This window comes from Silurus meridionalis, chromosome 6 (genome assembly GCF_014805685.1).
Source record: "Silurus meridionalis isolate SWU-2019-XX chromosome 6, ASM1480568v1, whole genome shotgun sequence".
NCBI classification, from domain to species: Eukaryota; Metazoa; Chordata; class Actinopteri; order Siluriformes; family Siluridae; genus Silurus; species Silurus meridionalis.
In genome coordinates this window covers 29,546,593-29,571,709 of record NC_060889.1, presented here as the reverse complement: position 1 = coordinate 29,571,709, position 25,117 = coordinate 29,546,593, and the positions used below count along the sequence as shown (strand labels likewise).

The 25,117-nt window shown below is 39.5% G+C and overlaps 1 protein-coding gene and 1 long non-coding RNA gene across 2 annotated transcripts in view; both read right to left on the bottom strand.

The window, feature by feature from the left end:
* Positions 1-8,078: 8,078 nt before the first annotated feature.
* Positions 8,079-25,117, bottom strand: part of LOC124387549 (carcinoembryonic antigen-related cell adhesion molecule 5-like) — a 22,437-nt gene continuing 5,398 nt past the window's right edge. The window contains exons 5-14 of the mRNA XM_046851962.1: positions 12,991-13,326; positions 11,507-11,782; positions 10,908-11,156; positions 10,683-10,799; positions 10,315-10,407; positions 9,958-10,032; positions 9,751-9,834; positions 9,277-9,332; positions 9,070-9,119; positions 8,079-8,895 (exon numbers count right to left, since the gene is read on the bottom strand). Coding sequence (XP_046707918.1) covers positions 8,871-8,895; positions 9,070-9,119; positions 9,277-9,332; positions 9,751-9,834; positions 9,958-10,032; positions 10,315-10,407; positions 10,683-10,799; positions 10,908-11,156; positions 11,507-11,782; positions 12,991-13,326 — 1,361 coding nt within the window. The 3' untranslated portion in view covers positions 8,079-8,870. The remainder of the gene's footprint in view (positions 8,896-9,069; positions 9,120-9,276; positions 9,333-9,750; positions 9,835-9,957; positions 10,033-10,314; positions 10,408-10,682; positions 10,800-10,907; positions 11,157-11,506; positions 11,783-12,990; positions 13,327-25,117) is intronic.
* On the bottom strand, positions 17,110-22,273 carry LOC124387388. The gene is made up of 3 exons (XR_006926153.1): positions 22,198-22,273; positions 18,705-18,740; positions 17,110-17,397 (listed from the first exon to the last, which is right to left on the bottom strand). It is a non-coding gene; the product is annotated as an uncharacterized LOC124387388 (long non-coding RNA).

Here is a 25,117-nt window from a genome sequence, read left to right as displayed (position 1 = left end):
ATAAAAAGTTTCAATCTTAAAAAGTCATAAATTCGCTGTTGTACACTGTAAAAAATTATTTTGAGTTTTAGTCAGATGAACCAGTAAAATCATGTCCTGTTAACTTGCAGTGTCTCACTACACAATTGGATGAGTTTTAACAACCTAAATTTGATGGGAAATTTTCAGAGATTTTATCAATTTTCTGTGTAATGCGCATGTGTCAGAAACTGTACTTCATAATAGCGTACTATTTTAACGAAGTTGAGACAGACGCGCCATCCGCCATTTTCTGCACTAGAAGTTGCTGATCATGCCAGAAAAGATGAAGGAGCCCATGATTACAGATGGACTTTATTGAATAATCAATTTATTCAATATTTTAATCAATCATCATTAAATCTTACTGACAATAATTATTGTGAATTTACAAAAAAGAAAAAGTACAGGAAATAAATAATAATTTATAAATAAATCACCTTGAGAATGAGCCACTGGTAAAAGTGAAACCAGCACTGAAAAAGAACAGAAACAGAAAACAGAATGTAAACATGAAAATTATTTAGTCATCATTTCTTGTGTGTTTCAACATGCTGAGGAGAAAAGTATTATATCTAGTGATACCTGCCTGTTTAAAACATCTATGACCATCATTATTATAGAAAAGAACACCAGCTGACACCGTGCTCCACCTCCCACCTCTACTTCAAACACTTCAGCATTGTGAAAGATGTAGAAGTTCCAGACAATGGTGACCCATCCATAGATCAGAGACCAACCATTTATATCAGCTGTTCAACAAATATTAATCTTTATATAATCCCAATTCACAACTTCATACATTTTAATATTAAATACCAAAAACTTTTTTTGCATTGTCAAAGATAAAAAGTATCAGTATGACAGATGAGCCAATGTTTTATTGATTTTAGCAGCTTTTTAAATGTAAAATTTTACGGCACCCAGTGTTTAGACAATGAAAACCACTACAAAGTGCAAATAAGAGCGAATTCACAGCTGAATTTGCAGCATTACAATAAAATAGAACAAACCACACCTCAACCTGTCACTCTGCCTGCTCGGTGTGTTTACAGGAATAATAATAATAAATGTTCTCTTTAACACAGAGAGGTACATAATGATTAATAATTCATAAGGTTTGCTCATTTTTTATTGAAAGTATAACCAGCCCAATCTTCAGTGTGCTTTAGCTCTATCTTGACTCTATTCTCTTCTGGTAAGTTGGGATTTTGACTTTTGTATATCTACTTAACTCACTTGACTCTGGAGTGTTATTTGCATTGTTACCTTGTATAGCATTATTTATTCTACAGTGTCCTAAAGTGTTGGTTTGTGCTGATTACCGTATTTTTCGGACTATAAGCCGCTACTTTTTTCCCACATTTTAAACCCCGCGGCTTAAACAACGAAGCGGCTAATTTATGAATTTTTTCTGGGTTTTCTCGGTTTCACATTCTTCAAGCCAAAAAACTGAGCCCCACAACATTAGACCAATGAAATTTCCGAACGGAAACGAAAAAATGCACCTCACCTGTGTTCTGAGCTGCACGGCATCGGGAGTCAAAAAGGGTTTTTTTAAACGCACAACAATGCCAAAAGATAAACTCCCGAGAGAAATATTTGTGAAAGGAAGGAGGAAGACAGTGAACAATGACTTACTTGGTAGTCTACTGTTTAGATACAAGCCGTTGTAGCGCGTTGAGTCTGGGTTAAGGGAGAGCTCGAGTTGTAACTCCAGTTGCAACAGAAATCATATAAGCACATATTTTTCTTGGCAACAGCGTTACGGGTTAGTCAAAGAAAATAATAAGGACATAATCCTCGTCTTGAACACACGCAGCAATACCGGAAAATGCTGTGCCGGTCTTTTCCCAAAATACCGCTATGCTCCTAATGGAAGTGCAACATATTTCACCCGTTACACCATGTGTAACGTATCTTTCGTTAAAGCCTGTGTAAAGTACATTAGTGTAGACTAATTGTGGCTTATAGACAGGTGCGGCTTATTTATGTCATAAATAAAAGTATTTGTAAAATTCAGTGGGTGCGGCTTATATATGGGTGCACTTTATAGTCCAGAAATTACGGTAGTTCCCTTTCAAGAACTCGAGCTGCATCACAACACTTTGGGAGGGTGATTGTGTTGTCAACGCTCTGAAATAATGTGTGTATTCAGGCAAAATTGGATGCGGGCCATCACCAGTGAGGTGAAATCACGACCAGGAAGTATAAAATGCACAGGAAGTAAAGCCGGAGCCAGCTTCTGCTTGTTCAGGAAGCGCCCTCTATGTGTTTGTCCTCTTCTTAGTGGTAAATGTCCAAAAAGCAAGCGATCATTCTGACTGTGCACAAAGCACAGCCCATGCATCGCTTGCTTGGTTCAGTTCCCCAGGGAGCCGGCTGCAGGTGCACTTTGTGCTCCCATGTTTATGCAGTCGCTCCATTCCCAGAGTGCTCTTCGAGAAGGGTGCTTTCCTCACAGCTCTCCTCCGCATCTCTTTTCCTGACCCTGACTACATTTCCTGTCATCTGTACTCATCCTCCTTGACTTTTCAGCATTATTCGACACATTCAACCACAAAACCCAGAACAGTGTGTATCCATGATCTAACCTGTGATGTGTGAACAGACTGTTTGGGGTCTTTTTATGGCAAACACTGTATCCCCCAAGAATAATCAAGCACTGACTAAAGTATGATCACTTTGTGGATAGAATGTTTTATCTTATAATTCCAAATTCCAGCTTTAAAATGCACCAAAGAGCACAGCTGACCCTAAAATGGCCACATGACAAGGAGTTCAGTGTACTTTGGTGACCAGCTTAATTACCAGATCTGTTTCCCATCTTTAGGATGTAGAAATAAAAAATTCAGAGCACATGTAGCTAAATAAAATTTGCAGCAATTAGATATAAGCAGGGGCAAGAATCTTAAAGCCTTCTGTTGACACTTTTGCAATTCATAAGAAATCTTTTTGGCCAACTTTTTTGCACTTCAAACACATCAACAGTAAAAACATTAGTTCTTGTTAGTTCTTGCTTTCACACGTCCAAATTCACACCTCCTCCAATCTCACATACATCAGTGCATAAAACCGACAGAAACTAAACCACAAGAACAAACTGCTCTCTGCTACCAGGCCTCTCTTAGTAACACTAATGAGAAGTGTTTGTTCTGAGTATTTGTTCACTATTGCTTTGCAATTGTGTGATATTATTGTGTATAAGTTTGGATTTGTTGTACTGAGACGTTTCTCTGCACTGCATAACAACATCAAAGTAAAAAAAAAAAATCATGTGTAGATCAACATATTTTTTTTTTAGGTCTTCAGTAAAGACCAAGCAGATTTTTACCACAGCAGCTGAAAACAATGCAGTTAATCAGTTACACTGATTTCTAATGAAGACACAAAAAGAACATTTACTCACAGGATATCACAGGTAGTTGACTGAGCTCCATCTTGTCTCTCTAATGACTGACAATGTGGCAGAGCAGCGATGTGTGTCAAAGTCTTACCACTTCCTGTGATCTCACCCACTCTGACAGAGGCCGATAGAGAGAGTTTTTTTTTCACTTTTTACAAAACTTATTTACACAATTCACAACATAAAAATTCAGGGTGACTTAATAATTAATAAATAAATATGTGTTAAGATGGTTTCATAATTGAGTAAACCATAAGTGATTAGTTTTGCTCTGGTGGAAAGTTTAGTTCTCCTTCTGTAACAGATCACAGAGCATTCTCCCAACACCACACACATTTAAACACATCCACATAATTCATACTTCTGTAAAAAATAAAATCAATTAAAATATTTATTTGTATCAGCCTTTTTTTCAACATTTTTGTGGCCTCACAGTTGGTGTTCCCCATTCGGAAACTTTGAGCTGTGTCGTAACTCTTTGGGAATTTCCCTGTGTTGTCCACGATCTGAACCACGTGTGAGGAGCAGAAGCAGTGCCTGCGCCCTGTGTCACAGCCTCAGTTCCTTCCCCGACCTGCATACCTAGGTGTCTGGGTCCTGGGAGACCCGTATGCGGTGCGTGCTTTTCCCAACGATCCTCGCTGTGCGTGAATGTAGTTGGGGCTAAGTAGTGCGGCTACGGGACGATGCCGTGTGTGGAAGAGACGCTAGCTAGTTATCTCTCCTCAAGTGTTGCATCGCGAAGGCTTCGGTTGCCCCCACACAATGAGTATGTTGCAGGCAAACCAGGCTGGCCTGCTATGAGAGATGGTGAGGGCTTCCTTCTGAGCGCCAGGGTTGCCCCTCCTGGCCTGATTTGGTGATGCTGTAGGTAAGGGCGATCGCTGGCGGGTTCAGGAGACCATGGCGGTATTTCAGTGGTGCTTCCCCACCGCTCTCGTGAGGCTGCTTGGCGGCAGCCTCAGTCTGGTATGTCCGGGCACTGCCCAGCCCGGAAAGAGATTATTGCCACCCGGTTCCCACGGAGAGGTCCTGGGGGCTCCTGGCGACACTCTCTGCCCAAGGAGGAGCTGGCCGACCTGAGGATCGTTCTCGCCTCTAATAAACGGGCCATGGTGCGTAAGTCCTGACAGCTTACATATTGGAGGGCGGTGTACACCTCATGTTACCATGCCCGTCCCTCCCCGACACCACCTGGAGGCCGGTTTGTCAGCCCTGCCACAGGATGTGTTTTACTCCCTCTGTTTCCACCGAAAGTTTGTTGCGGATGGTGGAGACCTGCCGCCTCTAAGGAGGCTTCAATGGCCACAGTATGCTGCTTCAGCCATTCGGGTTCAGGAGGACTGTCTGCTAGCCCTGCCACGGGACGTGTTTCAGGGCGCAGCTTTCCTTCAGTGGTTTGCGCCCTGTATTTCCGCCTGAAAGATCGCTGCGGATTGGGGAGATCCGCCGCCTCTAAGGAGGTGTCGTTGGCAGCAGAGCACCGCTCCAGCCGCTCTGAGTGGGTCAGAGGCCAGCCCGAGGGGTTGGTTCCCCTGTGGAACTTTTTGTCAGTCTGGGAGGGCTGCCAGAGGTCTCTCGGTGGGTCCTGCGTACTGTCGAGAAGGGCTACGGGATTCAGTTCGCGTCTTCTCCTCCCTAGTTCAACGGGATGTGTCCCACACTAGTGGGACCCTAGCAGACTCTGGTCCTGGAACAGAAGGTGTGCACTCTCCTGAGGAAGCGGGCCATTGAGGTGGTTCCCCCCGCTCGGTCAGAGAGTCAGGCTACTACAGCCCGTACTTCGTTGTTCCGAAGAAGGATGGCGGATTGCGTCTCATTCTAGATCGCTTTTGTACCGCTCACTTATGAGGCTCGGGTTCAGGATGCTCACTCTCAAAGAGGTTGTGTCTCAGATCAAGTCCAAGTACTGGTTTGTCACATTACATCTGAAAGACGCATGCTCCCACGTGTCCATCCTTCCTGCACACAGGAGGTTCCTGAGGTTGGTTTTGGGGCGAAGCTTACTAATATTGGTCCTCCCGTTCGGCCTAGCACTCTCACCCCATACCTTCACAAAGTGCGTGAACGCAGCACTGACCCCGCTGCAAGTCCAGGGCATCCACATTTTAAATTATATCATTTGGTTGATATTGGCTCGATCAGAACTCCTGGCAGTTCGGCATCGAGATGTCGTTCTCGCCCGCATGGAGTAACTAGGGCTAAGACTGTACGCCGGGAAGAGTATACTTTCTCCAGTGCAGAGCACCACTTTTCTGGGCATGGTGTGGGACTCGGCCAGGTTCCAGCACGGTTGTCTCCCGCCCGGATCCGAGTCATCCTCAATGCAGTCAGGAAGCTAAAAGAGGGCAAGCCACTTACTGTAAAGCAGTTCCAGGGACTGCTGGGTCTGACGGTGGCAGCATCCAGTGTGATTCCACTCAGCCTCCTCCATATGAGACCCCTCCAGTGGTGGCTCCAGGGCAGATTGTTCTCCCGGAGAGGGAATCCATATCGTACCATTAAGGCCTCGTGGCATGCCATTTGAGCCTTAGATGTGTGGAAGGAACCAACGTTTCTGTCCCGAAGCCCCGTCTTAGAATTCCTTGTCGTCGCATATGCTAACGATGATCGTTTCCCTCACGGGGTAGGGAGCGGTCATGAGTGGCCACTCCGCTCAAGGTCTGTGGAGCCAGGCTATAACGTTATGATTGAATCCAAGAACTTCTATAAAGGTGCCACTTGATTGAATGAGAGTCCAAGAACCTGAATCACCACATCACAATGCAGCAGCATAACAAACTGAGCTTTTCTCTCTCTAACTAATCTATATGTTTATATATAGAATTAATAATAGAATAAATAATAATAGAATTTAAACATTTATTCTGTGAATATTAGATACAGTATTAATGTTTAATTTGTTAAAAATAAGGCTAAAACTTTGCTACAATAAATAATCTAATTTATTCTCAGCTTTTATCTTTGAAAAACGATTTTTGTTTCCTCAACCCTTTAACCATTTTATTTCACAATCCGGGCTTCAGGCTGACAGGACTGTACCAACAGAGAAGAGAAGGGGGATGACAAAACTAATGAAACAAGTCGATATTTATTATACATTAATTAAATGATCTCTGTTTGGAAACATTCAGGTATGTAGACACTCTTTTAAATATAGAGTGTGAGCAGACTGAAAGAAGATCAGGTAAATTAAAAGAAACTTTATAAAAATCCATTACTAGTGGAAATGATGAAAAATGTACTGGTAGTTACCACTAGAGGGAAACAAAGACGTAGGTTGCACTTTAAAACCGTTGGCTCTTCTTTCCTCGAAATCAAAGTGTTCACTATATTTACTTTAGCGAGCTAAAATATATATGTTGTGTTTAACTCTTGTCACGTGTTCTATTTTGTACGCAGGTTTTAATAATAAACAGTAAGTGTTTTTTTTTTTTTTTCCCCATAAAGAAGAAGGAAGAGCAGATGCAGACTGGATTTAAATAATCTTCCAGTCAGGTGCAGGTTATCCAGTTTAATCAGCCTGGAGAACGTCTCTAGGTTACGAACGTAACCCTAGTTCCCAGAGGGAACGAGACGCTGTGTCGAAACGCTATGGGAACGCATAGCGTTTCGACGCAGCTCGAGTTCCTGAAGGGGAACTCCTGTGCCTTTTTCAATATTAGCATATTTACAGTTTGATATTTTTATATAATGATGTAAATAAAAATATATGAACCAAGGCCAAGTTTACTGTGTTTCTATTATAATTAGTGCACATATGAATCTTCATTTTACTGCTATATTTATGTGGTTGTATTTTTTTTTTTTTCATTGTTTTATTTTGTCTCTTATCTCCTGCTGTAGCATAGAAATTTCTCACATGGTATTAATAAAGTGTTTCCTTCAAAGCAGATCACTGGATCCTGCAGTATTATTTAGTGTAGGATGAGGATCCCAGTGCAGTTCAGATAATCAAAAGTGCTTTATAAAGTAAAATACAAGGTTTCATTTTTAAACTCTGCTAGATAACTTTCTCATCCCTGCATTTCTTCCCAGTCCTGTAGAGGAATTCAATAGTCTGATTTAGGGGTGTATGTAAATCACAGTTGTATATGAACAGTAACATGATTGTGGAGAATTTATGTAGGTGTCTGCAGTGAGGAACATCACACACTTTTTCAGAGGGTAAAATGTAGCAGCAAAATATTTTCAAGCATATTTTACTGTAAAGATAAACATTTACTTTTTTACTGTAAGAGGCTGTGCTACACCTCAAACAGCCGACAGAGGGCAGAAGCAGCACATTGAGAGCAGCCATTCGGGAAAACTGAGTTAACCAGAATTCCCCTTCAGGAACTCGAGCTGCGTCGAAACGCTATGGGAACGCATAGCGTTTCGACGCAGCGTCTCGTTCCCTCGGGGGGAACTAGGGTTACGTTCGTAACCTAGAGACGTTTTCTCAGTGTATTTACTTGTACTTCATATAATACATTATTGCTACCAGGTAATAAATAAATAAATAAATCAGTGAATTCATGTTGCATTTATTTAATAGAACATTTATATATATATATATATATATATATATATATATATATATATATATATATATATATATATATATATATAATTTTTTTTATTTTTTATTATTTAATTAGATTGAAAGTCTACTCCTTGTAATTTAATTAGATGTAATCTCACAAAGAAAATAAGATATACATATACAGTAGTGGTGGAACTGATACTGAGAAAACACAAAACACAATAAACGTTCGCCACTATAATTCAGATAACAGCCAATGAACTTGTTTTTATTTTGCATCCATGCAAAAATGTACTTCCTTTAACTCCAGTAACACTGAGCTTCTCACCAACCGCTCTGACTGCAGTCACATTTACAGAAAATACAACCTACACTGGAAACTATTCCACTGCACATTTTCATTCTCAAATCCTGCAACTGAAACCATATTCACTTATTCACCTATCTTATTCCATTCTGTCTGAATTAAACTCTACTATGGTATGATTTGTGTTAACGGAGGTCCAGCGACTAACTTAGTATTACATTTTTTTCTGAACAACCATTTGTGCTGATTTCTGTGCAGGAAATGTTTTGAGGTTTGAAGGTGCAGGTGACTACATTGGGACACATTTATTTCCCACATGCCAGATGTTATTCTGCAGAAGAAAAACTCAACCCTCAAACAATTCATCAACATTTTCTCTTGATAAATATATTTTTAAAGATCATAAAACTCTATCATATTGGTAGATCATAAAACTCTTTAGAATGACTTGAACCATCTCCTGAACTTTACACTGGTTTACACATATTTCAGGAAACATTCTGATATTGTGGAAATGGTTCAGAGAACCATTTAACATCTGAAAATTTTGGGAAAAACAGAAGAAAAGCACAACTCAGAGATTTCCAGCTCTCATGCTGATGTCTGTAGCTTCATCAGTGTAGACAGACACATGGCTCACTGCAGAGAGAGGAGATGCATATGGTTGCATTATTATGGCTAGAAACAATTTTGTTCTGATATTTCTGTAATTTATGGTATAAATAACTAAACAGTTTGGAAAAATATTAAAGACTAAAGCAGCAAATCAGTAGGTTATTCTTCTGATTAGTATTTTAAATGTTCAAAACTTACTATGGCAAACCAAGTAGGATGTAATGACTGATGTGAAGATGTGAAGGCAGCTACCAAAATAACACGAATCAACCCTTCAGACCATCAAAGATTTTAAAAAGCAGGTTCTTGTGTATATAGATTTTTGTTTAGATGGAAATTTTTAATGTTTCTTACTCCAAGGTGTGTGGATTGTCTTTTAAGCCTTATATATGTAATGAGTTTTACCTTCATGTTATGATGCAGCTCTGAGTAAACAGTATCATCATCCACTCTGGTCTTTTCTGCTCGGGAGCAAGAAACTAATTGTTAGTTAATTTCCTGAAAACCTACATCTTATTTATAGCACTGCTTAATTCTTAAGTCTGATTTGCCAGGATGTGTTTTCAGGTGCACTGTATTAAATTATTGTTTAATAATGTTTATAGCTGCTACTTTATACTGAAAGGGAGAACAGGAACCAACTTAATTTTGTATAATTTCCCAATATATAATTGAACTAAAAGTAATACAAATTACATATCATCATAATTAATTAAAACACACAACATGCTATTATAGGAAAATGTAAAAACTCCACTACTTTACATGATCCTGTTGTAGCTTATTCATTACATCATTACACAGGATGCAGGTAACACATGATAATAAATAAATCATATATAATATTATTAGAATATTATGTTCTTTATTTAGCTCTACCTTGTGCTCTCTTCGCTTTTTTCATAGGCTTTAGTTGAACCTCAGCATAAGTAACATCATTATTGTCAAGTTGAGCATCAGCACCTGCAGAAACAGAGAACAAAACCATCTCAATTATCTTTAGTAGTATAATACATGACTGAATGTGTTTTTTGTATTTTAATAAATATACTAAATGTGCACAATTTAACATTAAAAACACGCCACCATTCTTCCTGTTTGTCTTCTTTTTCTTCATGACCTGTGTGTAAGTAACTTCACTGCTCTGAGCTGCAGCTTCACCTGAACACAGTGCAGTGTGTTAACATGGACATTAACAGGACACTTCTGAACTTTACTACAGATGAACCCTAAACAGTAAAGTCTCCAATAGTGAGAGGAAATGTCTGAAAGTAAACATCTATCTGTTCCACTCGTATCTGGCAGATACACAGTGACATACATGTGTTCATTTCCTATAGAAAACAGCACAAAGATTTTTTTATATAATATCTGGAGTGATTATGAAGCTAAATTACAATAAAACTGATTAAGAAATAATCAGTCACTGAGACAGAATCTGACCAGTCTGAAGTGGTTTGTGTCCTGACTGAGAGTCTTCAGCTCCTGATCGCCTCTGATTCTGCTCTGATGTCTGACTGGATTTCTGCTGCTTTTCTATAGAGAGAAACAGATTCTACATCTTAACATGATGAAAATAATAACACTTTACATTACACAGATTGTAAAATTGTGTATTATTTAACTGTAAAATCTGACTTTACAACAGGTTTTGTGTTTATAATCATATAATAATAATAATAAAGTGAACATGTGATGTTTACCAAATTACAGCAGTCATTTCTTTATTTATTAGGTGTAAGTATAAATTTTATCATTTTTTAAATAACTTTAACTGTTTTTTTGGTCATAAGTTATAATGATTATCAGACCTTTTTTCATCTTGCAGCACCACAGCAGGATCATTAATATCAGCAAAACAATGAACACAAAGACCAAACTCAGTCCCACAACTACTCCTGTTTCAACACTGAATTTAGAATCTAAATCTAAGAAAGAAAAAAAAAACAGAATTTAAGCTTAAAAACACTGCACATTCAAATTCCTTTATTAAAAAACATACAAATAATTTAATTACATTTAAATGGATTTCTTACATCTGACTGAGATCCAGCTTCTCGGTGACTCTCCTCTCTCTGGGTGTTTACAGTGGTAGAAACCTTCATCTGACTTCGAGACTTTATGGATGATCATCTCTCCTGTAGTCTGGTTCTGGACGACTGATCCATCTTTATAGAAATCAGCTCGGAGTTTTGAGGGATTTGTGTTACGATATAAACAGTGTAGAGTCAGAGGATGTCCCTCAGTCACAGGATGAACAGAACTCTCCAGGATCACACCACCATCTAGAACACAGAAAATCACATTTTATTTTTATTTATATTATCAATAAAAGTATAAGTTATGGTTGCAGTATATGCTTACTCTTCAGTAATTAAAAATATCTCAGATACAAATCTGATGTACAACCAAGTGTATGTTAATGAACATATGACTTTTATTAATCATGGTTTTAAAAGACTGCATACTTGGATTTCTATATCTTTTTTTAATAGGAGAAGCTTGATAAAACCCAATATGTTCCATAAAAATAATTGATAGAAAGTGTGAGGGAAGCACACCTGAGTGTACAGAGCAGAAAATGTACAAAAATAACCATACACATTTACTCAAAGTGACAATAATTGTGACTCACCATGAACTGTGATGTTGACACGACTACTGTTTTCTCCAGATTTAGACTCACACCAGTAAACTCCAGTGTAGTTTGTGGAGAGGAAGCTGATGTTACATGTAGATCCTGTAACTGATCCCCACTGTGAACAATCTAACACTCCTTCACTGTCTGTGTATCGTCTCACTGTCCATCCAGTAGAGATACTCTGGTCCTCACAGCTCAGTGAGAGAGAGTCACGAGTAAAGTGTTGAGTTCTGCTGGGACTGATGATCAGAGACACTGGAGGAGATTCACCTTAAACACAGAAGAAATCAATGTAAAAAATAAAAGTACAATGCAATTCAATAAAGATACAAGTTAAATCGTGTTTAGAATGATGCTTATTAATCGAAACCACAATCCATAGAGTGTCCATCAAGGCAAAGGTTAAAACCTTTATGTATATGAGGTGGTATCAAAAAGTTAAGTGTCTAGTTTTGTAACATAACAGATGGCACCACAAGGCATGCACAGTCACAGGGAGCACCGACCTTCATAAGTCAGTATGCCAAAAGACATTGTCCTGTGTAGACAAGGAGCTGTGCAACTGTGGCTAATCTGATCACATGCATTACCACGATTGGAATTTCTTCATGGACAACAAGTTAAAAGAAAAAAACAAGTGTAAAACTCTGCATGAAACTGTGCAAATCTGCCACAGAGATGTTTGATATGATTTAGCAAGTTTATGGCGATGCAACAACGAGTCGTTTGAGGTGTTTTAGATAGGAGGTGTGCTTTCAGAGTGGAAGAACACCACTGGAAGATCAGGAAGCTAAGCTCCCTAAAAATGTTGAAACCATTCGGCAACTTGTGCATGATAATTATTGAAGAGAAAAACCCACAACACTGCTGCCATTGCTGCCGTGTTGCTGCCAAGTTCGTCCCTAGGCTGCTGACACAGGAGCAGGAGGAACATCGCATCAAAGTCTGCAATGAACTCCGTTAGCGTGCTGTTTACAACCCGTTGAGAATCATTACCGGTAACAAAACTTGGGTATACTGGTACAACCCTAACATAAAGCAACAGTCTTCACAGTGGAAGAGCCCATCATCTCCATGACTGGAAAAGGCACGGCAGGTCCACAGAGTGAACAAAGTGCATGCTCATTGTTTTTTTTTTATTTGCTGCTTTGTGCATTGAGATTTCGTCCCCAGGAGCCAGACCCTCAATAGCAAGTTCTGCTGCCAGGTTATAAGACATTTGCAGAAGGACATTAGGTAAAAGTGACCGGATCTGTGGTGGGTGAACTCTTTGATTCTACCTCGTATGACATAGGATCACATCAACATCGCACCTCCTCACCACCAGATGTCCTCATCATCACAGTACATAGGTTTAGTCAACAATGCAGCAATAAGGGGAAAAAACTCTATTAGCATTTTTTAACTCTACATAATAAATGCATTAATCAGATCGTACTTTTAGATTTTCAAATTCTACACTCAAAAAAAAAACTCACCAGAAATCCATAGAGGCTGTGAATTGCTGTACAGTGTGTGCATGACTGGTTCTCCTCTCTCTCCTCTACACACATAAACTCCTGTGTGATGAAGAGCAGAAGGACTGAGAGTGTGGTTGCCTCCAGATCCTCTGGTGCTGTCTGAGAGAAGCTCCACATACATGATATAGCCATGATTAATTTGTCCTTCAGTTAATCCGTCTCTGTAGGGAACAACTGTGTACCAGCTGAATGTCCAGTCTGTAGAGGAGTCTGTAACCTCACAGCTTAGAGTCACTGAGTCTCCTTCAGTCAGCCAGTTCTGTGGAGATACACTCAGTACTGCCTGTGGTCTCTCTGTTACATGGGAATTTAATATATGTATTTAGTAAATATACAGTAATACCTTTTCATGTGTCTCCAAAATGTTACACACACTCACCTGATACAGTCAGTGTAACAGCATCACTGAGGTGTGAGGAACGTGAGCCTCCACTCTCTCTTCCTTTACAGGTGTATTTACCTGTGTGTCACTTCAACACTACTGATTCTGTACATCTGTACACTACTGACATGACTGAGTGAAGCATCTTTATACCAGCTGTACTGCCACCTAGATACACTTTCATCCTGTATCTCACATCTCAGAGTGACAGTGTCTCCACTGAACACCTGTTTATCAGGATTTATGAAGGTCACTGGTTTAGGCCTTGCTGTAGGAAACAAGTAAAATATAGAAATAGTTGAATACAGATTGCAATAGTCCACTTTTGAACTATTTAATTTTATTTAAAGACCACATATAGTTCTAGTTCAACTGTTCTGAAAAATATAAGTTCGTCTTTATGGGAGTGATGATCTACAACTGCACTTTCTGTCAGCTCTGTTTCTCTTTTTTCTTTCCTTTTGGAAGTGTGCTTTTACTCCCTGCTTTAAAGCGTTGAGTGGAGGTAATTCACATGCGAACACACATTACAGTAACCACATTAAGGTATGTAATTTCTCTGATATGGCGAGCATCCAGCTCATTCTGTGTGTAAAGTGTGACATGTATAGTCAGTCTTTCTGCATTGCTAGCAATACTTTTATTTGTGAGAAGTGTAAGTTAGTTTGCTCTTTGATGGAGAAGATCTTAGTTTAGATGAGCGCATCCAGAGTCTAAAAAGAATTTGTCTGTGTGAGAGCAGTCTTTCTTCTGCAGAAGAAAGTTCGGATGAACTAGGTGAAGTTAGCATTTCCCCTCGACTCTGGCATTAGAACCCTCGAAGCTGGGTAAGTTGGTGACAACTGCACGGCATACATGCGAAGTCAAAGCTAATGCTAAGGCTCACTTATGGGAGCATTTTTCCTCTCTTTTTCAGGTGTCCATCAGATTTCCTCTCCTCAGTAAAGCACACGCTGAGAAACCTGAAAGTCCTCTGTTTATAGGAGACTCTATTCTGAGGCACGTGAAATTGTGATGTGTGTAAATTAGCGAAGGCAATGTCTGATGCTGTAATATGCTCTGGCCCCATCCCAATATGGTGTGGTGATGTAGCTTATAACGAGTTATGGTCACTGAAGTGCTGGATGTCTGAGTGGTGCTCCCAAAACAATGTGGGCTTCATAGATAATTGTCCAAGTGTGCCGCTCTGTTCTGAGGTTCCCACTGCCGTGCCGCTCCGCCACAGAGTCTCCACAAGCGTGCCTCACCACCACAGAGTCTCCACGAGCACTCCTCGTCTCCACAAAGTCTCCACGAGCGCTCCTCGCCACCACAGAGTCTCCACGAGCGCTGCTCACCGCCACAGAGTCTCCACGAGCGTTCCTCGCCGCCACAGAGTCTCCACGAGTGCTTCTTCGCTGCAACAGTGTTCCCCGAGGGCGCCGCTCCGCTCCACTGTTCCGCTGAGGGTGCCACTCCACTCCAGTGTACCGTGAGGCCACGAAGAGGTCGTTGTGCTGCTGCCTGGCCGCGAAAGGGACGTCGTATCGCCGCCTGGCCGGGAAGGGACGTTGTACCTCCTGGCCTCCAAGTTCCCCACAAGGTAAAGTCACGCCTCCGAGTTCCCCGCAAGGTGATGTTTCGACCTGTCTTGGTCCTGTCACATCAACACCCTGGTGAAGAAGGCCCGGCAGTGTCTGTACCATCTGAGACGCTTAAGGGACTTTAAACTACCCTCTCAGGTGCTTAAGACTTTTTACACTTGCACCATTGAGAGTGTTCTGACGGGTAGCATCACTTCCTGGTTTGGGAACAGCACCATGCAGGACAGACGAGCCCTCCAGAGGGTGGTGCGTTCAGCTGAACGTACCATCCACACCGAGCTCCCTGACCTGCAGGACACCTACAGCACGCGGTGCAGGACCAGAGCCAGGAAGATTGTGAAGGACCTCAGCCATCCCAACAATGGACTCTTTTCTCTGTTGCGTTCGGGGAAACGCTTCCGCTCCCTGAAGGCGAACACAGAGAGAATGTGCTACGGCACATTATACACTGGACTTGCACAGAACAGTGCACTTTACATTTCATATTTTCTTTTTCATATTTATTTCATATATATATATTTTTTATATTCTTTTTATACCACACCATTCCGCACAAGGACACTTTACACCACACCTTACTGCACACGGACACTCATGGACAATTACTGCACACGGACACTCATGGACAATCAAAAACCATGCCTAACTTGTTTACTGTTGTTTACTGTTTAACTGCACACTGCCATAAACATTTTCTGTGTACATTTTCTGTGTATGTGTATATATATGTATATGTATGTATATATATACATATATATTTATATATCTTTATATCTTTATTTATCTGCCTTTTTTTTCTTATTATATATATTTTTTTTATTTTGTTATTATATTTATATTTTTATTCTCCTTTTTACCCTATTTTATTCCCTCATGCCGGACCGTCGTTAAAAGCATTTCACTGCATGTCGTACCCTGTATGTATGTGTATGTGACAAATAAAATTTGATTTGATTTGATTTGATTTGAGCAGTGAAGATGACATTATTTCAGAAGTGTTAAATTGTTTATAAATTGTTCTCTAATTTTGATCGCCAGTATATATATATATATATATATATATATATATATATATATATATATATATATATATATATATTTTATATACATATTTTTTAAGAAATATGTAATTTTGTAGCTATTTCTATGACAAGTGTTATATCTTTGGTTGTGATAGATTGGCACGAGTAAGAGCAGAGAAACCAGTCCATACTGTAAAATGCGTATTCTATTTTATGTATCAATTGTTTTCATTGCTATATATATCAGAATCAGAATCAGAATCAGAATCAGGATCAGGTTTATTGACCAAGTGTGTTGACACACACAAGGAATTTGGTTCCAGCTGTTTGTTACTCTCAAAAGTACAGACATAAATAAAAACCTATACAAGACAAAACAGACACGACAAGACAAAAACAGACTATACAAGACAATACAGACAATACAGACAATTTGAGACAGTATAGACAGTGTGGGTAAAAAATAGGGATACAGACCAGTAATGTACATAAAGTGTGGAGTGCATGGTAGTGCAATATATATATATATATATATATATATATATATATATATATATATATATATATATATATATATATATATATATATATTTATACAAATATTTTGTATTGGATACACGTATTGAAATAAGGAAAGAAATTATGACACACCTCCTACTGTAATAATGACAGGATCACTGTGCTCTGTAACTCTGAAAGGAAAGTAATTGTCACATTTAATAGTAGCAATCATTTAAAGTGTATATATATTTCAAATAAAATATGAAATTTTTAACCTGTTTAAATACATCTTACTTTCCCGCTGTGGATTGTTACAATAACGGCAAATCAACATAAAGTGAGATTCATGTCTTTAATGATTACTGTGTAATATTGACCAAACTGATTTGGTACTGCAAACTTCAATGCTCTTACAAACAACATGATAATAATTCTTGTAAATAATAGGACGATTAAATTGCTATGGAATGAGCAGTTAAAGTCAACATAATTCAAAATAAGGACTCAGTAACTGACAGCTCGAAATGTGAACCTTAAAAATAATATTAAAATTAAATAGGAAAAACAAAAATGACAGACTCACCTGACACAGTCAGTGTGACAGCATCACTGACCTCTGAGCTCACACAGTCTCCCCAGTGTCCTGTGCAGGTGTAGTCACCACTGTCAGAGGATTCAGCTGACTGAATTATTAACACTTGCATATTTACCTCTGTATGGAATATTTTTCCTTCTTTTGGAATTGTCTTTTTATTTTTATTCCAACTGTATGGTTTTTTATTCTGTCCTCGTTTCTGTGCATCACATCTGAAAGTAACCCGCTATCCAATAAACACATGTGTACCAGGCGTTATGGACACCACAGCTTTGGGATTCCCTGTAAAAAAAATATCTGTTATTTGTCACTTGTTGACACTAACATTTGTCAATTTCTTGTACATATGTGGTGTTTTAGACATATTCAATTATAACATTTAAGCAGAATCTGAGGTTTTGTGGTTTCCACATTTCTTGCAATATAACAATATTTTTTAAATAATAGAAATAATTTATTTTAAGTCTTTTTCTTCTTCTTCTTTCGGCTTCTCCCATTAGGGGTCACCACAACAGATCGTCCGTCTCCATACTACTCTGTCCTCTACATCTGCCTCTTTTAAACCAACTACCTGCATGTCTTCCCTCACCACATCTATAAACCTACTCCGTGGCCTTTCTCTTTTCCTCCTTCCTGGCGGCTCCATGCTCAGCATTCTCCTACCGATATACCCCATGTCCCTCAGCTCCACATGTCCAAACCATCTCAATCTCGACTCCCTCACCTAATAAACTAATTTCTAATCCTGTCCATCGTTGTCACTCCTAATGAAAACAACATCTTCAGCTCTGCTACCTTCAGCTCCGCCTTCTGTCTTTTACTCAATGCCACTGTCTCTAAACCATACAACATCTCAGGTCTCACCACAGTCATATAAACTTTCCATTTCACTCTCAGAGATACTCTTCTATCACAAATCACTCCTGCTATCTCTTTTCTCCACCCACTCCACCCTAAATGCACTCTTTTCTTCACTTCTCTAACACACTCCATTACTTTGCACTGTTGACCCCAGGTACCTGAACTCCTCAACCTTCTCCACCACTTCTCCCTGCAACCGCACCCCTCCACTGCACTCCCTCTCATTCTCACATACTCTGTCTTACTCCTACTGACTTCCACTTTATTCCCCTCCTCTCCAGCAAATAAGGCATCTGTGGTGCTGTTCCTCGGCATGAAACCATACTGTTGCTAACAAATGGTCACCTCTTCCCTCAGCCTGGCTTCCACTACTCTTTCCCATAACTTCATGGTTCAACTTTATTCCCCTGTAGTTACTGCAGGTCTGCACATCTCCCTTATTCCCTTATATAAGATCGGTACCAGCACACTCCTTCTCCATTCCTCAGGCATCTTCTCACCTTCCAAAATCTTGTTAAACAACCTGGTTAAAAACTCCACTGCCATCCCTCCTAAACACACACACACAGTGTGTGGGTGAATTTACAAAGAGCACAAAAAGTTTTTGTTAGTTCCTTGGTTTAGGGCTAGAAACTAGGAACAACCAGGAACAAAATGTGCAGAATTATTTTCAGCTGCAAAAAATCAAATATGCACACAATATACAGGATAAACTAGATTAAAATCACCTTTAGTCTGGACATCTGGCATAAATGTAAATAGCACTAAAAGAGAAACAAAAACAGAAACATGACAAATATGAAAATAATCAGTCTATTAATAAAATCTGCATGAGCTTAGACACACCATACCGTCAATACTACAAACTCTAAACTTTTTGTAATAAATATATTTATGTTCTTGAACTAAAATTATTTAGCTATTGTGTGTTTGGTTCTGTGTTATGTGCTGCAGTGGCATGTATAGTTTTTAGACTTTTCTTTTGCCTTCTATCTTGGTTTTCTCCAAGTACTGGTGCTTCGTCCATTCTTTGTTGGGTTACAGAGAATTGCTGCACCATTTAAAGATGCAAACATCACCAAAGTTTTAGAATCTAAAAGTAGGATGCAAAGTCTTTAATGAGAGCCATAAGCAGAGGCAGAGCAAAAATACAGTCCAACTATACAGTGCTTCTGTCCGGTAATGACAAAGGGAGCGCCACAGAGTGTGGCGCTCCATTTGAGAGTTATAATGTACATGCATTTGTGTTTATTGTGATTAGATTAAAGCTGCTGTACTGAGACGTTTCTCCACACAAATAATAACTTTCAGGACCAGGACTTGAAGCAGAGTTTGGCAGGACCAAAGTGCTGAGAAGGAATCTATGAAAAGTTATTTTTTTAAAAGTCCAAATTTATAGTCAAAATAAAGGGCGAAAAGTGGAAAAACAAAGGGAAAAAAATCAGAAACTAAAAGATCATCAGACTGACAACCTACACCATCTCCTATTTCTACTGCAAACTCTTCAGTCAATTTTCTTAGAAAACATATTCAAAATGGATTATTATTTTTATTTCCTTCTAATACTCTAGAAACTATGGAAAAACAAGTCAGTTTCCCATTTCTTCGTAGAAGCACGGAAATGAAAAATCATTTGGTTTTGTTCAGGTTTCCTAACCGGTGTGCAGTTTTCTATTTAGTTTCCTGAGCCTCCTGCCTTCTTGTAAGTTTCTTAGGAGCGATATTTTCTACTGTTCTGCAATGTTTTGTGGACTTTTATTAAATAAAAAAAACTGTGCCGGTCCCAAGACTGGATGAATGGGGAGCACTGTGTTAGGAGGCGAATCAAGCATAGAACATGTGCCAAATCAATTCGGATCCCAAAATACATCCTGTGGCAGGGCTAACAGCATGGCCTCCTGTGCCGAGACATCCGATCGGGGAACCAACCCCTTGGGGCTGGCCCCAGACCTTGCCAAAGCGGCTGGAGCAATGCCCTGCAGCGGGCAGAACCTCCAGGGAGGTGGCAGGTCTCCTCAATCCACAGCGATCACTCTGGTGGGAATGGAGGTAAACATCCGCTGGAGGGAGAATGCGCCCCAAAGCACATCCTGTAGCAGTTCTAACAACTTGGCCTCCTGAGCCAGACACCTGATCGGGGAACCAACCTCTCGAGGCTGGTTACAGACCCTCTCAGAATGTCTGGAGCAGTGCCCTGCAGCTGTTGGAGCCTCCAAAGAAGCGGCGGGACCCCGCCACCTGCAGCTATCTCTCGGGTGGAGATGGAGGGAAGCACCCGCCGGAGGGAGGCTGCGCTCCAAGACACATCCCGTGGCGTTGCACACAGCCTGGCCTCCTTGTAGTGACGAGGAGGTACGTGCACCTCGCAAGCTTTACCACTTCCCGTTTTTTAGAGGAGAGGACCAGGTTGTCCTTCTACTTAAAACCAGGCCTAGAGCGTCGCCTCTTTGTGCTTCGTGCAGCAGGTCAGCCTCGGTGTGCAGGTCGGGGAAAAACGGTAGGAGGGTGTGTCGCCGCATGCAGGAAATGCTCATTCAGCTTGCTGGGAACGCGTTGCTTTCACTTCTCACCTGGCCAAGCTAGCTCTAGCTTGGACACGGCTCGCGTCACTACCTCCAGGAGTTCCTTAAACAGCACAGGCTGTGAGGAGTCTGTGAGCTGGCTAGCATCCAAGATTTCTCACTCCTCAGAGGAAGAGGCCCTGGAGCTCCGCGTCGCGCGCACTGGAAGAAGACACCGCCGGCGCAAATACTTTCCTCAGGGAATGGTACATGTGATTCAGAGTGTGGACAACACGGGGCGTTTCCAAACCGTTTTGACGCAGCTCGAGTTCCTGAAAGGGAACCCATAATGTCCAAAGGCTCACCCAAACTGCCCACTGGAAAATTAGACACTTGCTTTTAACACTCTTGTCTTTGTTACATGATGCACATTGGGAGTGTCAGAATATTTCATCATCAGTAAGAATCTGTGTACTGTGCAAATTTTGCACAACATTAAAATAAGTGCCAATGGGGGTTGTATTTGCCCATCATAATGTAGAACTGAAAGCTCAGTAAGTGCTTTAAAATGTACAGTTTCACACCCCCTTCCCCTTTTCACAGCTGAACACACTGAAATACAAAGAGGAAGCTCTCATGCCCATGTAAAGCTGTATACTGCTTGAGTACATTATTAATGATACTTCATGTGCCTCCTATTAAGTCTCTGACTAACACCATTATTACACATTACCAGAAATGTCTACAATAAATAAACTGTAATATTTTTAACCTTGATTTCAATACCTCTTCATTAGCAGACATTGAAGCAAGCAACAGTAATTATATTTCTAATAAGGTGACCAGTGAGGCTGTGATCAGATTTCTCATCGATCTGAATAGTTGTTTTGTCTTTGATTGGCCTTGAAAGAGCTAATAATCACTGAAGTTAGTTACCCAATACATTAACATTTAAAGAGTTAAAGGTTAGCTTGTTGGTTTTTGTCTGTCCCTCTTAACACCTCCTCCCACTCATCATAGCTGTATTTGCACGTCAGTATTAAAATAGATCAAACCACATCCTGCACTGGTCTTTGCTCTCAGGTCTCTAACAATGTAACTGCCTTGTGTGTACAGGACTAATGAGAAGTGTTTTTGATTTAATTTTTTAACAGAAATAGGCAAATAATTGTATTGAGATGTTTCTCTACACAGAAATCTAAACACATTTCAGTTAGTCACAACCATAATTTTCTTTAGTGAAATTACAACCACCAACTACTCGTTTTCCTTTAACAGTTAAAATAATCACAAGCAATTTTCACAGAGTAGACAGTGACGGCAGGGCACTGGAGGTCAGCTACAGAATCATATATGCAGACTTATTTTACACTCATTTAAGAAACAACTCTTTAAATTCTTTAAATGCACTTATTTGTTGAAATAGCATATTTAATATGATTTATGTAGACTTACAAGTCAAATTTGTACTACATTTGAACAATATTTAATACAAAACAAAACAAGTGATAATGAAAATTATTTGTTCATTTTATAATACATGCACATGTAAACACTGAATCTTTTATCAGCAAGTTGTGCAAGACAGAAATGCTGAAGTACACAGTGTCCTAATCACACAATAAGCTCATATTAAATTAAACAACTCATTTAAACTGCAGATGAAAAAAATTTTACACTGACACTCATTATAATAAAGATACAAAAAATATTTACTCACAGAACATCACAGAAAGTGGACTGAGCTCCATCCTGTCTCTCAAATAACTAACTGATATAGCAATGTTTTATTTTAAACGATTACCACTTCCTTTGCCACATGTACAGAGAGAGAGAGAGAGAGAGAGAAAGAATGGACATATATATATAACATCTATCAGTGTGAGGTCGCAGAGTAAGTCTGACTTCATTTCCCAGCAGACCTCAAAACTCAAATATGACCAACACAGACTACAATTCCCACAAACAGTTGTTAATTTCATCATTCAAGACACTGTGGCCTGTGGCCCAATATGGAAACAATTGTCACAGCATTTAAGAGAGCATCCCATTGCCTTCTCCCTGTTTATCTGCAGTTGAGTGCGTTTATCATTTGAGAAAAACATTTCCAGTTCACCATCTCATATCACCCAGTGGGCATCTGAAATGTGGTGTGATATTCAATGATGGTGCTACTAAGGCCAGCTGCTGTCACCAATTTTAACAATTTAATTACTTTTGTTATGGTAACTTCTATTTCTTTTCACCAAGGCTTCTATTAGCTACTCTAATTTTTACTGGCCTACAAAGTAATCACCAATCGATGCTTTAAGAAATGGATCAATCCTTGCCATGTGAGGTCCCAAAAAGTAACAATGGTGTTACCAGTTTTAACAGCCAAAAAGGCTTACAAAGTACTCTCTAAGTAAAGTTCATCTTGATTCATGTCTCACCCACCCTCAGGCTGAGTACTGTTGAGAAATTTGGCTAGTTCGGTTTATAATATAATTATAATAAATATAAATATAATAATATATGATATAAGATAATAATAATAGCATAATAGTGGAAAAGTCAGGTTTAATAGGGTTGGTTAGTGCAGGTACCTCATGCACTGTGCAAAATTCAGTCAGAAGTGATGTATGGAGCTGCCTATGTGGTTAAACACCTTGGCTATGTTGAGAAAACAGAGAGACTGCATGAAATCTTGACTCATCTTGCATAATAGGGTGCATAACATTCACATGTAATTTAGCTTAGGTCAGCTTCAGCTATCAGTAGTAAAATCTAGTAATATATAATATCATTTAGCAATATGCTTCAGATAACATAACATTGCTTATATAGTTTACATCCAAGCTTAATGCATATAACCATGATTCAGCATTAATATAGTATAATACTTAGCTTCGTGCAGAACTCTGTGTATAAAGAGAGTTCAGACAAAATTAATAATTGTGCTTTAGAGTGAAGTTTATCATATATAGAGTTTAGCATACATTATATAATCAAAATGCTTGTCAATGTAATACATGTTATAAAGGCCAGTAATCAGATATGGCTGATGGATTAGGTTAGGTATTAGAAAAACCGGCAGTTTTAGAAAAAAACAACAACATTCTTTCGGCTTCTCCGGTTAGGGGTCGCCACAGCGGATCCTCCGCATGTTCGATTTGGCACGTTTTTTACGCTGGATGCCCTTCCTAACGCAACCCTCCCCAATTTATCTGGGCTTGGGACCGGCACTGAAAGAGTCTGGGGTTGGTTCCCTGACCGGGGATCGAACCCGGGCCGCAGCGGTGAGAGCGCCGCATCCTAACCACTAGACCACCAGGGGACCCCGGCAGTTTTAGAAAAATAAGGGGAAAAATGTAGAGGCAACATGAGTATGAACCGGAAGAGATGTTCGAGGTGGAAAATAGAGACACATATGAGGACCACTAGTCACTCCAGAAAACAGGCCAGTAGAAAGTGGTCACCAAGTAAACCAGGCAAAGGGCATAGGCCGAAAGGAAAAGATAGGAAAACATAATGTAAAATAAAAATAGTAAAATAAGGAAGCAGCATCTAGGCAACATGCCTTAACTATACTCAAACAGCATATGCACATATATAAACAAAGCACAAGTAGAAACTTAAGTGGAAATATTATATAAAAATAAAAAAATGAGAAGAGTAATAAGTTAATAGGCACAATACATCATTAGATAATAAAGAACGTAGGGGAATAGTTGCAAGAATTTGTATAAGAGATGCGATGTCCAAACAGGAAGTAATATGTTTCTATGAGAGCATGAGCTTAAGATGCAGGATGAGAGTAAGACAGGAAATGTTATAAAAAGAAGTATAACGGCATAAGAAATATATTTTAGGAAGATTTTCAGAAAAACTAAGTAAAAGACGAGAGCTATGAAAAATAGGAAAAGCATTAGGAGAAAAGTGCTGGTGTGTTAAAACCAAAACCCTGGTTTGTAAAACTAGTAAAAAACACGTTTCTATATACCAAGTCTACACAAAACAAAACAAAGGATGATTTGCAGACATAGGAAAAAAAACCCAGACAAGATTTTAAGAAAAGGTGTAAATATTGCGGTGGATGATCTGTTGCATTACGTGCAAAAGTGCACAATCGGGGGATTTTTTTTAAAGACATGGTCACTATCAAGAGATGTTTGTTGTAAATGTAAATTAGAATTGTATGAAGGTGAACGAGGCCTCCTGGACATGGATGGAATTTTACTAAGAATAGGTATAAACTTAGCAGAAAACATGTAAGTAAAATGTGGGATATGCAAAGCCCTGTAAAATGATCGGTGTATGTAAATTGTGAGGGAGGAGATAGACAAAATATGTAAATTTGACTAGGTGTGAGATATAAAAAGTAAGGATTGTTTATATCAAACTCGCACTCGCATGTGAAAGCTGAAAAAGCTGCCATTGCTGTCAGGATGGTTGTCTCCCGAAAGCTCCATGGGACGGGCCTGAAGTGACTGCAATTAAGCTGATTTGCTCCTTCTCATTCGTGACTGGAAGATGTCTTCATTTAGTGTGTTTATGTATTATTTGAAGTTTTTAAACTTATTGGTAATTGATTATTGAATAGCTAAAACTAATTTGAGTATTGAGCTACTTAAGTGTAATGTCTACTCGGACATGAGGTC